A 15,831-nucleotide genomic window follows, 5' to 3' on the forward strand; every position below is an offset into this window, starting at 1 on the left:
TACAAGTTGTCCAAAAACTGCTTAACGCAAGTCAAAAACCCCTGCCTATTAGATTTTGCTATTCAATTAGAAAACCAGTGTAACATTAACATGGGTCTCAATAGGAGTTAACACAGATTTTTAGTTTGCAGCCCGAGTAAGTGAAAAGTAATAAAACATCATTATTTTAAAAAGGGAAAATGTCAGGAAATTAAAAGGGGATGTAAAATATATATATATATATATATATATATATACATATATACACACACACACACACACACTTACTTCTAGGAATCAAATAGGGCAGGGCGCCGTACTCCGGCGGCGCGGGTATGTAAATTAGGGGGCGTGGTCATGGAAACGCCATTTTAGTGCGGTGCGGCCCACGTCACTGTTGGGGGCGTGCCCAGCACCGACGGAGATGCTGGGTTTCCCCCAGCTCTCTCCCATAGCGTGAATGGATGCCGTGTGCATGCGCACGGCATCTTTACACGCTGGGAGGGCAGGAAGCGGGCGGCTGTTCTAGCAAGGTGCCGCAAAAGGGGCAGGGTGGAATTTGTCTTTAAAAATCAGGCAGGGCGCAGCGCCTGCTAAAACAGCCTAGCGTGAAAATAAATAAAAAAAATATATGTGTGTGTTCACGCTAGACTGTTTTAGCAGGTGCCGCGCCCGATTATTTTTTTTTTTAAAGGCAAAATCCGCCCTGCACCTTTTGCGGCGCCCTGCTAGAACAGCCTAGCATGAACACACACATACATACATAAAATTTTTAGCTATTTTTAAATCACAAACAATCTGTAGCCCAAAAAATAACTTATTATAATTTATCCAATTGCAGAAAGGGTAAAAAACAGCCATTTGACAACTTATAAGGATCTAAAATACCTAGTTTTTGACCACTATTTGGTCTTCTATACGTTCATCTGATGTCACTTTTTGGGGGGTTCAAGGTGATTTCTACACTTGGTCAAGCACTTCCCCCAGGTTGCGCACTATAAAATTACCATGGTTAAGTATTTTCTAAGCACACGCACTGAAATAGTCACAACGTGCATATTAGGTTTATTAGTTGCAAAATCTCAGTTTAACTAAACCAATTAAAAATCAGCCTTAAAACGTTTCACCTATTTGTGACTTTTCTGTTCCCCATTAAGGTGCCACTGATCTATAAAAAAAAATTGAGACGATTCCTTATCCACGTATATTGGAAGTGCTGGCCTGGTAGCTTTGCTTTACACTTAGCTCACCATCATAGGAGAACGATCTAAGCCTCAGTGACTGCAGCAGCCTCACACTGCAAGAGGCACTCTGTACAGGGATGTAGTCAAAAGATTGACACTAACAATGTTGAAATCCATACGGTTGACAGGACGTCGACTGTCAACATTGTCAGAATGTCTACAGCTGCAATGTCAACATTGTCTGAATGTAGATATTAGGGTTAGGCTACGGGTGGGAGGGTTAGGCTACGGGTGGGAGGGTTAGGGGGAAGGTATTAGGGTTAGGGGAGAAATACTCTCCTGAACATCAGAGGATCAGACGTCTGAGGAAGTGACAATCATATGAACACTGAGAACCCCTGCAGCAGGTAAAGTGATCACTAGGCCACCAGGATGAAGACATGTCCACATCTCATCATTGTCTAAATGATCAACATCGACATCCTCATGTCAACATTATGACTGTCGACATATCAAAAAAACACCCCTCTGTACATCTCATGTATATACACTGGCAAAGTCCAAAGTTGGTCTAAATATGGGCATTTGTAATGTATACACACAACTGCAAATGATCACATTAGCATCAATACAGAAAAACCCATGAGCCAAGATGGTGGAATATTTTGTTTTTCTTTTATTTATAGCAAAAACATGGAAAAACAAAACCCCAAAAATAGAGACATTCAAATTCAGTAACTACAGGATCAGTGTAACCTGGGAACCCAGTGGCTCAATTCCCCAATCATCATAGGGAGCCAAAGTTAAGAAAGTCTCTTAGAGAACATTACTGCAGGTGGTTTAATTATTTGGCAAGTGCAATTAATCCTAAAACAAATGACAAAATCTTATTTTGACAGAAAGACAGCAGCTGCCAGGTTGGATCCTGGTGAAATGTTGCTCTTCTCCCTCAGCTGAACACCTTTATATGCCAGGTGAGTTGGGCGACCCATTAACTGCTGTGGCAGGTTCATTCAACACAGTGCAGACCTAAATAGCAAATGCCATATTATCCTGTGCCCATCTCTACAGGAAGAAAGATCAATAACCCTCAGTCAAGTTAAAAAGCACATAAAATTAACCCAAAACATTACCATAAAAACAATTAGGCATATAGACAAAAACATTGAGTTTACTGCAAGTATGGCTTCCCCTGATCAGCAGGTTAAATAAAAAAGGAAATTAAAAAAAAAAAAACCCCCAAGCTTATTTTTGGTGGCTGTATCCGTTCAGGATTCATAGAAAAAGTTTTAACCAAAAAATAATAAAAATCAGTAACTGAATACTAGCAAATGAACAGCAAAAACCTCATTTTAATGTTTTAGGAAAGGTTCCATACTTCCTCCTTTGCTTGGGACATTGAATATCCAACCAGTGCTCTGGTCCCAAATGCTGGAGTCACCATGTAACACAGTTCCATGTATAGTCCTGTAGATTCTAGAGGTGGAAGACGCCTAGCTGGAGATGGGTCCAAGATTTCTGGCACAACAAACTCTGCTCTCTTGGTGTGCTCTACACCAGTTTTTTTGCTTCAAAGAAACTCTTAAGATGCCTCATCTGCCAGACTCCAATGGACACAAGTATGAAAGTCTGAGCAATGGACCACCACAGGACACGCTGATTGGTGCTCTCGCTAGTCTGACGGAACCTCTCTTCTCTCCACTAAAAACATAAGCAATAAAATGGTTATTACGGCAAGTTAACAAACTGGGGGTATATATATTTACTAACATGAGGGTTTTTAGATATGGAGATGTTGCCCAAAACAATCAGATTCTACTTATTTATCTAATGCCTTCTAGCAGATAATAGCTAGATTCCGATTGGTTAGTAAACATTTCTACTTCTAAAAACTCACACTTTAGTAAATATACCCCTAGCTTTAAGTGAAAGAAAAAAAGAGAAAAAAAAAAGTACTTGCGTCATGTTGCCAAAAGTTAAAAATAGGCAGAGTAAACAGTATGTCATCCTTAATTTCTGGTCTGACGCTTAATTCTTGACAAGTAATTTGATTACTTAGGTATATGCCTCCTATATCACTGGTGTGAACTGTTAAACCCGAACGGTGACAAGATCATAATATTCTGCATGCTAACAGAAGTCTCAGATGCGTCTTAATACATGGAACATTGAGATCTACAAAAAGCTAGAACATTCTAAAAATGTTCTAGCTTTTCTAATAAAACCGTATACTAAGCAAAGCCTTCTACTTAAAGCCACACTATGTAATGCCAACACTTTGCCGACTCGCTGCAGGTGTTTATGTGGAATTAGGCAACCAATTTCATGAACCTTAAGCTGGATACACACCTTACATGATTTGCCAAACAATGCTAAGGACTACACAATTTTTGGAGTTTAAAAACGATCCCAAAAACATTTTTAGAACATACACACACTACACAATTATTGAGCTAACTAGTTACCAGTCCATCAAAATAATAATAATTTTATTTATATAGCGCTCTTTCGCCAATAGGACTCAAGGCGCTTAACAGATACATAGCATAACATAGCACAGAATATAATGAAGTACAGAAAAGTTTTTCATAAAATACAGAAGCATGTAGATACTAAGGGGACATTATGGAAATGCTTGAGTAAACAGGAAAGTCTTGAGTCTACTTTTGAAGGATTCTATAGTTGGGGCCTCTCGCACTATGTGGGGAAGCGAGTTCCATAGAGTTGGAGCCACATGACTAAAAGCTCGACCCCCAGATGAATTACGGGAGATTCTAGGAACTGCTAAAGTCCTTCATCTACAGATCGCAGTAATCGAGTGGGGCAGTATGACGGAACATTATAACTGTAATGTCAGCACTGGCAGCTGTGCGTGCCCGAATGGATCAACACTTGAATTGTTCCATCGGGCACCAACTAGTGGCCACCGGCGTGCAAAACACCTAAATTCCCCGATAGTGGTGACTAGCAGCGTTAGCCTTTTATTATACAGCTAATAAGCGGCACATCATTGTTGATTTAAACACAAACTACCACAAAGGTGATGTTTTAACATGAACTAGCACCATGAATCTGAGCCCGACGCTCAAATTTCCATACACATTAATTTTACCTTTGACCTGACCAATGTTGTGCAGCATTCCACATATAAAAGGACCTGATGCCCGATTTTGGCTCAACAGTCAGCTACAGGTGCTACACACTATCAGACACTCAGCCTAACAGTAGGAAATTGGGTTTTTGGGCCAATTATTGTATAGTGTGCACCCAGCTTAAAACACAGAAATCAGCTCTCATGGCGTGTGTTAGTATCCATAGTCTTGATATAGCCCCATTCCTTAACCAATCTGTCTAGAGCAGTGATTTTCAACCTTTTTAAACTCGTGGCACACTAAATGAGATTTTAAAATTGCCAAGGCACACAGTCAGTTTTTTCAACTAATATACTGATATTTCCCGCAGTAATAAAACAGACACATTGGCCCCCACTGTAATAAAAAATTCATTCACCTCCACAGTAATAAAATATAGTAATAGTAATTCCACCACACACTGCCACCCACAGTAATGTCACACATTGTGTAGCCCCCCCAGTAATTCCACCACACACTGTTCCCCCAGTAATGTCACACATTGTGTAGCCCCCCCCCAGTAATTCCACCACACACTGTTCCCCCAGTGATGTCACACATTGTGTAGCCCCCCCCCGTAATTCCACCACACACTGTTCCCCCAGTAATGTCACACACTGTCCCCCCCCCAGTAATTCCACCACACACTGTTCCCCCAGCAATGTCACACATTGTGTGTGTTGTCCCCCAGTAGTTCCACCACACTGCCCCCCCCCCCCAAGTAATGTCACACATTGTGTCGTGTGTGTCCCCCCCCCCCCCCCCCCAGTAATTCCCCAGCAATCAATTAAATAAATAAAATACATTGGCCCCAACCTCAGGTTTCTCGCTCAGCACGGAGCAGGGGAATGGGTAGGTGCGGCGAGCAGGAGAGCTGACGGCCGGGGCAGGCGTGCAGGAGAGCTGGCGGCCGGGGTAGGCGGGCAGGAGAGCAGGCGGTCAGGAGAGCAGACGGGTAGGCGTGACGTGCGTGACCTATGAGTCACCCCACGTCACCATAGGTCATGGGCCGGGCCACGGAAGAGAGCAGTGTGCTGCCCGAGCCCAGTAGCAATAATAGGGGCAGCAGAGCGGCAGACATCTCTGACGGGCGACAGGCAGCGGCACATCTGACAACCGCACGCGGCACACTAGTGTGCCGCGGCACAGCGGTTGAAAAACACTGGTCTAGAGTATGAGGGCATATATGCTGTACCAAAATAATAAAATGTATTTGCTTTGCTAGAAAAAGACATCCTTACTCTCTGGTAATTTTGTTCCTTTTGAATCTGTTCCACTTGTTCTATCAGTTGTCGTACACGAAGCTGTAGCTCACTCAGTTTGTCCTTGGCAGCGATCTGGGCATAATCATTGGCATGTTCCCCAACCTGAATATCAAGGTGAACCCTCTGAAGAAAGCAAACATTTCATAGAACAAGTTAGAGATGGGGATTAAAAACGATGTTATCAAGATCAAATACAAAGACAGTAAAGTAAATGAATATATATATATATATATATATATATATATATATATATATATATATATATATATATATATATATATATATATATATATATATATATATATATATATATATACATACACACACACACACACACACACACACACAACTATACAGCAACTTGTATATACTCAATATGGTTTACACGATATTGAGCATATGAAACACTGTATTGCCCAACACGTCTGGGAAAGTGTATGTACAGGTTGAGTCTCCCTTATCCAAAATGCTTGGGACCAGAGGTATTTTGGATATGGGATTTTTCCGTATTTTGGAATAATTGCATACCATAATGAGATATCATGGTGATGGGAACTAAGTCTAAGCACAGAATGCATTTATGTTACATATACACCTTATACACACAGCCTGAAGGTCATTTTAGCCAATATTTTTTATAACTTTGTGCATTAAACAAAGTGCGTCTACATTCACACAATTCATTTATGTTTCATATACACCTTATACACAGCCTGAAGGTCATTTAATACAATATTTTTAATAAATGTGTATTAAACAAAGTTTGTGTACATTGAGCCATCAGAAAACAAAGGTTTCAATATCTCACTCTCACTCAGAAAAGTCCGTATTTCGGAATATTTGGATATGGGATACTCAACCTGTATTAATAGTTTGCTGTGTTTTTGTTATTTGTATACATCTAGTATATTTGCATTGTAATAGAAACTAGTGATGAGCAGATTCGGTTTTACTCGGTTCTCAAAACCGAATCTTATTGGCTATCCAAAACACGTGACATCAGTGAGCCAATAAAATTCGGTTTTGAGAACCGAGTAAAACCGAATCCGCTCATCACTAGTAGAAACGCCAACATAAAGTGCACTTGCCAATTTATATGTTATACTAAACAATTTACATACACTATATACTCACCAACATGCCACCAGCAAAGAGAGCAAATTTGGTAGAGTTAGAATGCAGGCATATCTGGTGCTCTCCAGGGGTGTGCGATGTGAAGGTGAATCGGCCCTCTGAGCCATACTGCCGGGAGAGGATGACCTAGAATGAATAAATTATATTGCATTAGTACACTTTAAAACAAAATATGACACAGCAACAGCTGAAAGGAGATGTGACACTTACTTTATCATCTGGATCCTTCACTTCCACAAACATGCCAAGCCCAGGTGTAGCAGGCAAATACTCTTCCCTCTGCTTGTCATACAACTGGGTGCGGTAGTTACCTGCAACATCAAAGATTACAGTGAACACACTCCGCTGCTTGGAAGCTGCTTAACTAATACTAGCAATTATTTAAAGTAACACTAACGTCAAAAAAACCAAATAAAAAAAAGTAAAAATGGCACATGCCATTAGTGCTTAGCAATTCCTTGGATTACAGTTACTATAATATTGTTTATGAATCTCTTCTCAGTAGAACATATATTAAAATTCTGTACATGGTCTACCCCAGAAACAAAACAAGGAACTAAAATAACTCAAAGGCCATCAGATAAAAATGCAGGTTTTCTGAAACAATGCAGACTCTATAGTATTTACAATCCCACCAGCGAGCCGCGTTTAGCAGAAAGTGACTAATAGCTTGCAGCCTGCTGAATGGCATAAAGTAAATACAACAAACACACCATATAGTACCAAGGTACAGCCGCTTGTAAACATACATGAGATGAATTGTTCTTTTGCTAATTTAAATTAGCATTAGTGGCTTTATAAGTCACACAGAACCATCTTCATTTGTTTCTTTGCTCTGACATAAGGATAAATGCAAAACATGACTTAAGCTAAACAATGTTCACCTGTATCCAGTTTGCAGTATATGAAATATAACAATGTGTAAAAATAACTTACTTGCTGATTAGAAAAAATAAGAATTTACTTACCGATAATTCTATTTCTCATAGTCCGTAGTGGATGCTGGGGACTCCGTCAGGACCATGGGGGAATAGCGGGCTCCGCAGGAGACAGGGCACAAAAAGTAAAGCTTTTTCCGATCAGGTGGTGTGCACTGGCTCCTCCCCCTATGACCCTCCTCCAGACTCCAGTTAGGTACTGTGCCCGGACGAGCGTACACAATAAGGGAGGATTTTGAATCCCGGGTAAGACTCATACCAGCCACACCAATCACACCGTACAACTTGTGATCTAAACCCAGTTAACAGTATGATAACAGCGGAGCCTCTGAAAGATGGCTTCCTTCAACAATAACCCGAATTAGTTAACAATAACTATGTACAATTTATGCAGATAATCCGCACTTGGGATGGGCGCCCAGCATCCACTACGGACTCCGAGAAATAGATTTATCGGTAAGTAAAATCTTATTTTCTCTATCGTCCTAGTGGATGCTGGGGTTCCTGAAAGGACCATGGGGATTATACCAAAGCTCCCAAACGGGCGGGAGAGTGCGGATGACTCTGCAGCACCGAATGAGAGAACTCCAGGTCCTCCTTAGCCAGAGTATCAAATTTGTAAAATTTTACAAACGTGTTCTCCCCTGACCACGTAGCTGCTCGGCAAAGTTGTAATGCCGAGACCCCTCGGGCAGCCGCCCAAGATGAGCCCACCTTCCTTGTGGAGTGGGCCTTTACAGATTTAGGCTGTGGCAGGCCTGCCACAGAATGTGCAAGTTGGATTGTGCTACAGATCCAACGAGCAATCGTCTGCTTAGACGCAGGAGCACCCATCTTGTTGGGTGCATACAATATAAACAACGAGTCAGATTTTCTGACTCCAGCTGTCCTTGCAATATATATTTTTAATGCTCTGACAACGTCCAGTAACTTGGAGTCCTCCAAGTCACTTGTAGCCGCAGGCACTACAATAGGCTGGTTCAGATGAAATGCTGACACCACCTTAGGGAGAAAATGCGGACGAGTCCGCAGTTCTGCCCTGTCCGAATGGAAAATCAGATATGGGCTTTTGTAAGATAAAGCTGCCAATTCTGACACTCTCCTGGCAGAAGCCAGGGCTAGAAGCATGGTCACTTTCCATGTGAGATATTTCAAATCCACCTTTTTTAGTGGTTCAAACCAATGAGATTTTAGGAAATCCAAAACCACATTGAGATCCCACGGTGCCACTGGAGGCACCACAGGAGGCTGTATATGCAGCACTCCCTTAACAAAGGTCTGGACTTCAGGGACTGAAGCCAATTCTTTTTGAAAGAAAATCAACAGGGCCGAAATTTGAACCTTAATAGATCCCAATTTGAGACCCATTGACAATCCTGATTGCAGGAAATGTAGGAATCGACCCAGTTGAAATTCCTCCGTCGGAGCACTCCGATCTTCGCACCACGCAACATATTTTCGCCAAATTCGGTGATAATGTTGCACGGTTACTTCCTTCCTTGCTTTAATCAAAGTAGGAATGACTTCTTCCGGCATGCCTTTTTCCTTTAGGATCCGGCGTTCAACCGCCATGCCGTCAAACGCAGCCGCGGTAAGTCTTGAAACAGACAGGGACCCTGCTGAAGCAAGTCCCTCCTTAGAGGTAGAGGCCACGGATCTTCCGTGATCATCTCTTGAAGTTCCGGGTACCAAGTCCTTCTTGGCCAATCCGGAACCACTAGTATCGTTCTTACGCCTCTTTGCCGTATAATTCTCAATACTTTTGGTATGAGAGGCAGAGGAGGAAACACATACACCGACTGGTACACCCAAGGCGTTACCAGCGTGTCCACAGCTATTGCCTGCGGATCTCTTGACCTGGCGCAATACCTGTCCAGTTTTTTGTTGAGGCGAGACGCCATCATGTCCACCATTGGTCTTTCCCAACGGGTTACCAGCATGTGGAAGACTTCTGGATGAAGTCCCCACTCTCCCGGGTGAAGATCGTGTCTGCTGAGGAAGTCTGCTTCCCAGTTGTCCACTCCCGGGATGAACACTGCTGACAGTGCTATCACATGATTCTCTGCCCAGCGAAGAATCCTTGCAGCTTCTGCCATTGCACTCCTGCTTCTTGTGCCGCCCTGTCTGTTCACATGGGCGACTGCCGTGATGTTGTCCGACTGGATCAACACCGGTTTTCCCTGAAGCAGAGGTTCTGCCTGGCTTAGAGCATTGTATATTGCTCTTAGTTCCAGAATGTTTATGTGAAGAGACGTTTCCAGGCTCGTCCATACTCCCTGGAAGTTTCTTCCTTGTGTGACTGCTCCCCAGCCTCTCAGGCTGGCGTCCGTGGTCACCAGGATCCAATCCTGTATGCCGAATCTGCGGCCCTCCAATAGATGAGCACTCTGCAACCACCACAGAAGAGACACCCTTGTCCTTGGAGACAGGGTTATCCGCAGGTGCATCTGAAGATGCGACCCTGACCATTTGTCCAACAGATCCCTTTGGAAAATTCTTGCGTGGAATCTGCCGAATGGAATTGCTTCGTAAGAAGCCACCATTTTTCCCAGGACTCTTGTGCATTGATGTACAGACACCTTTCCTGGTTTTAGGAGGTTCCTGACAAGCTCGGATAACTCCTTGGCTTTTTCCTCCGGGAGAAAAACCTTTTTCTGAACCGTGTCCAGAATCATCCCTAGGAACAGCAGACGAGTTGTCGGCATTAACTGGGATTTTGGAATATTCAGAATCCACCCGTGCTGTTTTAGCACTTCTTGAGACAGTGCTAATCCCATCTCTAGCTGTTCTCTGGACCTCGCCCTTATTAGGAGATCGTCCAAGTATGGGATAATTAATACGCCTTTTCTTCGAAGAAGAATCATCATCTCGGCCATTACCTTTGTAAAGATCCGAGGTGCCGTGGACAATCCGAACGGCAGCGTCTGAAACTGATAGTGACAGTTTTGTACAACGAACCTGAGGTACCCCTGGTGTGAGGGGTAAATTGGAACGTGGAGATACGCATCCTTGATGTCCAAGGATACCATAAAGTCCCCCTCTTCCAGGTTCGCTATCACTGCTCTGAGTGACTCCATTTTGAACTTGAACTTCTTTATGTACAGGTTCAAGGACTTCAGATTTAGAATAGGCCTTACCGAGCCATCCGGCTTCGGTACCACAAAAAGAGTGGAATAATACCCCTTCCCTTGTTGCAGAAGAGGTACCTTGACTATCACCTGCTGAGAGTACAGCTTGTGAATGGCTTCCAACACCGTCTCCCTTTCGGAGGGGGACGTTGGTAAAGCAGACTTCAGGAAACGGCGAGGTGGATCTGTCTCTAATTCCAACCTGTATCCCTGAGATATTATCTGCAGGATCCAGGGATCTACTTGCGAGTGAGCCCACTGCGCGCTGTAATTTTTGAGACGCTTCTGCCATTGCACTCCTGCTTCTCGTGCCGCCTTGTCGGTTTACGTGGGCGACTGCCGTGATGTTGTCGGACTGGATCAACACCGGCTGACCCTGAAGCAGCGGTTTTGCCAGACTTAGAGCATTGTAGATCGCTCTTAGCTCCAGTATATTTATGTGAAGAGACGTCTCCAGGTTTGACCACACGCCCTGGAAGTTTCTTCCCTTTGTGACTGCTCCCCAACCTCGTAGGCTGGCATCCGTAGTCACCAGGACCCAGTCCTGTATGCCGAATCTGCGGCCCACTAACAGATGGGCAGTCTGCAGCCACCACAGGAGAGACAACCTTGTTCTCGGTGACAGTGCTATCCGCTGATGCATGTGCAGATGCGATCCGGACCATTTGTCCAGCAGATCCCACTGAAATGTCCGTGCATGGAATCTGCCGAATGGAATCGCTTCGTACGAAGCCACCATCTTTCCCAGGACTCTTGTGCATTGATGTACTGACACCGTTCCTGGTTTTAGGAGGTTCCTGACAAGTTCGGATAACTCCCTTGCTTTCTCCTCCGGGAGAAACACCTTTTTCTGAACCGTGTCCAGAATCATTCCCAGGAACAGCAGACGAGTTGTCGGGGTCAATTGAGATTTTGGAAGATTCAGAATCCACCCGTGTTGCTGAAGCACTACCTGGGTTAGTGCTACACCGACTTCCAGCTGTTCTCTGGACTTTGCCCTTATCAGGAGATCGTCCAAGTAAGGGATAATTAATACGCCTTTTCTTCGTAGAAGAACCATCATTTCGGTCATTACCTTGGTAAAGACCCGAGGGGCCGTGGACAAACCAAACGGCAGCGTTTGAAACTGATAATGACAGTCTTGTATCACGAACCTGAGATACCCTTGGTGTGAGGGGTAAATTGGGACATGCAGATAAGCATCCTTTATGTCCAGGGACACCATGAAGTCCCCTTCTTCCAGATTCGCTATCACTGCTCTGAGTGACTCCATCTTGAACTTGAATTTCTGTATGTACAGGTTCAAGGATTTCAGATTTAGAATAGGTCTTACCGAACCGTCCGGCTTCGGTACCACAAATAGTGTGGAATAATACCCCTTTCCCTGTTGTAGGAGGGGTACCTTGACTATCACCTGCTGAGAATACAGCTTGTGAATGGCTTCCAAAACCGACGTCCTTTCTGAGGGAGACGTTGGTAAAGCAGACTTTAGGAACCGGCGAGGGGGAAACCTTTCGAACTCCAGCATGTAACCCTGAGATATTATCTGCAGGACCCACGGGTCCACTTGTGAGTGAGCCCATTGATTGCTGAAGATCTTGAGTCGACCCCCCACCGTTCCTGGGTCCGCTTGTAAAGCCCCAGCGTCATGCTGATGGCTTTGTAGAAGCCGGGGCGGGCTTCTGTTCCTGGGCAGGGGCTGCGTGCTGCCCTTTCTTACCCTTTCCTCTGCCTCTCGGCAGATAAGACTGTCCTTTTGGTCGCTTTTTATAGGAGCGAAAGGACTGCGGCTGAAAAGACGGTGTCTTTTTCTGTTGTGAAGGGGTCTGAGGTAAAAAGGTGGATTTGCCGGCAGTTGCCGTGGTCACCAGGTCCGAAAGACCGACCCCAAACAATTCCTCTCCTTTATATGGCAATACTTCCATATGCCTCTTGGAATCCGCATCACCTGACCACTGTCGCGTCCATAAACTTCTTCTAGCAGATATGGACATCGCGCTTACTCTTGATGCTAGAGTACAAACATCCCTCTGAGCATCTCGCATATAAAGAAAAGCATCCTTTAATTGCTCTAGAGTCAATAAAATACTGTCCCTATCCAGGGTCTCAATATTTTCAGTCAGAGAATCCAACCACACTACCCCAGCACTGCACATCCAGGCTGAGGCTATTGCCGGTCGCAGTATAACACCCGTATGTGTGTATATACTCTTCAGTGTAGTTTCCAGCCTCCTATCTGCTGGATCCTTGAGGGCGGCCGTATCAGGAGACGGCAACGCCACTTGCTTTGATAAACGTGTGAGCGCCTTATCCACCTTAGGGGGTGTTTCCCAGCGCGCCCTAACCTCTGGTGGGAAAGGGTATAATGCCAACAACTTCTTTGAAATTAGCAATTTTCTATCGGGGGTAACCCACGCTTCATCACACACATCATTCAATTCCTCTGATTCTGGGAAAAATACAGGTAGTTTTTTCACCCCCCACATAATACCCCTTTTTGAGGTACCAGCAGTATCAGAGATCTGTAACGCCTCCTTCATTGCCGTGATCATATAACGTGTGGCCCTATTGGAAAATACGTTTGTTTCTTCACCGTCGACACTAGATTCATCTGTGTCGGTACCCGTGTCGACTGACTGAGGTAAAGGACGTTTTACAGCCCCTGACGGTGTCTGAGACGCCTGAACCGGTACTAACTGGTTTGCCGGGCGTCTTATTTCGTCAACTGACTTTTGCAGTGTGCTGACATTATCACGTAATTCCATAACTAAAGCCATCCATTCCGGTGTCGACTCCCTAGGGGGTGACATTACCATCATCGGCAATTGCTCTGCCTCCACACCAACATCGTCCTCATACATGTCGACACACACGTACCGACACACAGCAGCCACACAGGGAATGCTCTAATCGAAGACAGGACCCCTTAGCCCTTTGGGGAGACAGAGGGAGAGTTTGCCAGCACACACCAAAAGCGCTATAAATGTATAAAAACAACCCTAGAAGGTGTTGTTTACTATATATGCGCTCTTAATATATAAATATCGCCAATTTATGCCCCCCTTCTCTTTGTTACCCTGTTTCTGTAGTGCAGTGCAGGGGAGAGTCCTGGGAGCCTTCCTCACCAGCGGAGCTGAGCAGGAAAATGGCGCTGAGTGCTGAGGAGAATAAGCTCCGCCCCTTTTTCGGCGGGATTTTTCTCCCGGTTTTTAAGAAACTGGCCTGGGTCAAAATACATACATATAGCCTTAATGGGTATATGTGATGTATTTCTTTTGCCACTAAAGGTAATTATATTGCTGCCCAGGGCGCCCCCAGCAGCGCCCTGCACCCTCCGTGACTGAGTCAGTGAGCCGTGTGACAACAATGGCGCACAGCTGCAGTGCTGTGCGCTACCTTCATGAAGACTGTGGAGTCTTCTGCCGCCTGTTTTCCGGACCTCCGTTCTGCCGTCTCTTCAGCGTCTGTAAGGGGGATCGGCGGCGCGGCTCCGGGACGAACCCCAGGCTGACCTGTGTTCCGACTCCCTCTGGAGCTAAGTGTCCAGTAGCCTAAGACTCCAATCCATCCTGCACGCAGGTGAGTTGGAAATCTCTCCCCTAAGTCCCTCGATGCAGTGATCCTGTTGCCAGCAGGAATCACTGAGATTGAAACCTAAAAAAAAAAAACTTTTCTAAACAGCTCTTTAAGAGAGCCACCTAGATTGCACCCTCTCGGACGGGCACAAAAACCTAACTGAGGCTTGGAGGAGGGTCATAGGGGGAGGAGCCAGTACGCACCATGTGACCTAAAAGCTTTTTTAGATGTGCCCTGTCTCCTGCGGAGCCCGCTATTCCCCCATGGTCCTGACGGAGTCCCCAGCATCCACTAGGACGTTAGAGAAATAAAAGCATTAGCAGTACAGTCTCTCTCTTATATATCTATACCTACAGTAATTGTTCCTTAAGTCAGACTTTGGGGGGTTTAAACTCCTCCATGAAGACACAACCTAATTTAGAAACTGCTATACAATATAAAACAATATGCTGTATACAGCAGGAAAGGTATAACAGCCCTGACCTTAGGAAACATACCAACAATCTGCACTAACAAATGGGAGTAATAAAAATAATCAGGCTTTAGAAATAACCCTTCTGCGTTGTGGTTATTTGTGTCAGTGCCAGAACACGCATAATGTATGAGCAGCTCTCACTGTACAGTGCAGCGTGCAATGTCTGATCACTGGCAGCACGCAGAGGCGGCCAGTTACTGCTATTCCCCATGTAAGGCGTGTGTGTGCCGGCACTGCCCCATTCCATATAACCAGATACACATCATGTAAGGTCAGATCACGGAGACAGGACACTCAAGAGGGGTAGCACACATATACAGAGAGGACCACTGCCCCAGTGTACCCAGGCTGCACATAAAGTCTATGGGAGGAGAGGAGTGCTGCACTGCTCCCCGCACCTCACCTATCACCATGGTCTCATCGGGAATTTCCTCAATGAAACACTTCTTCTCAGTCTCCCCGATGTGGAAATACAGGGAGGCGGCCGGGCCCACGCAGGCGGCGAGAGACAGCAGGAACCAGGCGCCAGCCATCTTCAAGTATGGCCAGTGCCAGAACAGACCAGCACCGGAAGCTGAGGTAGCTGCACACCGGCTGCCACGTCCATTCCGCCAGCCAATCAGCGCCCGGCCCGCACACACTGCAAGAGGGGCGTGGTCACCATTCGCTCGTCGTAACGTTTACGTCATGCAGCGACAAGTGTAGAGTGACAGCAGCAGTACTCACCCCGCCTGCACCAACTATCGTGGCGGTAGCGTCTATGTTAGTGTTACCTTCCCTACAGCTACAGCAGCAGCATGGCAGTTTCTGTTGTGTGTCAGCTAAGGCTGTTGGCTGTCGATGATTTCGAATGGTCGATGACCATCCCTAGCCTGTAGTAGGCTTGTTACGGAAAGCATGGGCCACTGCTACTACTTTTATTCTTTGTACTTAGTAATGATTTAACGAAGTGGTTCTCAAACATTGGGGCAGATGTATTAACCTGGAGAAGGCATAAGGAAGTGATAAACCAGTGATATGT

At 45.1% G+C, this 15,831-nt stretch overlaps 1 protein-coding gene across 1 annotated transcript; it reads right to left on the reverse strand.

The window, feature by feature from the left end:
• Window positions 1-1,816: 1,816 nt before the first annotated feature.
• TMED9 (transmembrane p24 trafficking protein 9) lies at window positions 1,817-15,402 on the reverse strand. Its single transcript, XM_063927904.1, has 5 exons — window positions 15,214-15,402; window positions 6,904-7,004; window positions 6,694-6,819; window positions 5,536-5,682; window positions 1,817-2,864 (listed from the first exon to the last, which is right to left on the reverse strand). The coding sequence occupies exons 1-5, from the start codon at window positions 15,341-15,343 to the stop codon at window positions 2,715-2,717; spliced, it is 654 nt and encodes a 217-aa protein (XP_063783974.1). The 5' UTR covers window positions 15,344-15,402; the 3' UTR covers window positions 1,817-2,714.
• Between the last annotated feature and the right edge of the window lie 429 nt (window positions 15,403-15,831).

The sequence above is a fragment of the Pseudophryne corroboree genome, chromosome 6, assembly GCF_028390025.1.
Source record: "Pseudophryne corroboree isolate aPseCor3 chromosome 6, aPseCor3.hap2, whole genome shotgun sequence".
Lineage (NCBI taxonomy): Eukaryota > Metazoa > Chordata > Amphibia > Anura > Myobatrachidae > Pseudophryne > Pseudophryne corroboree.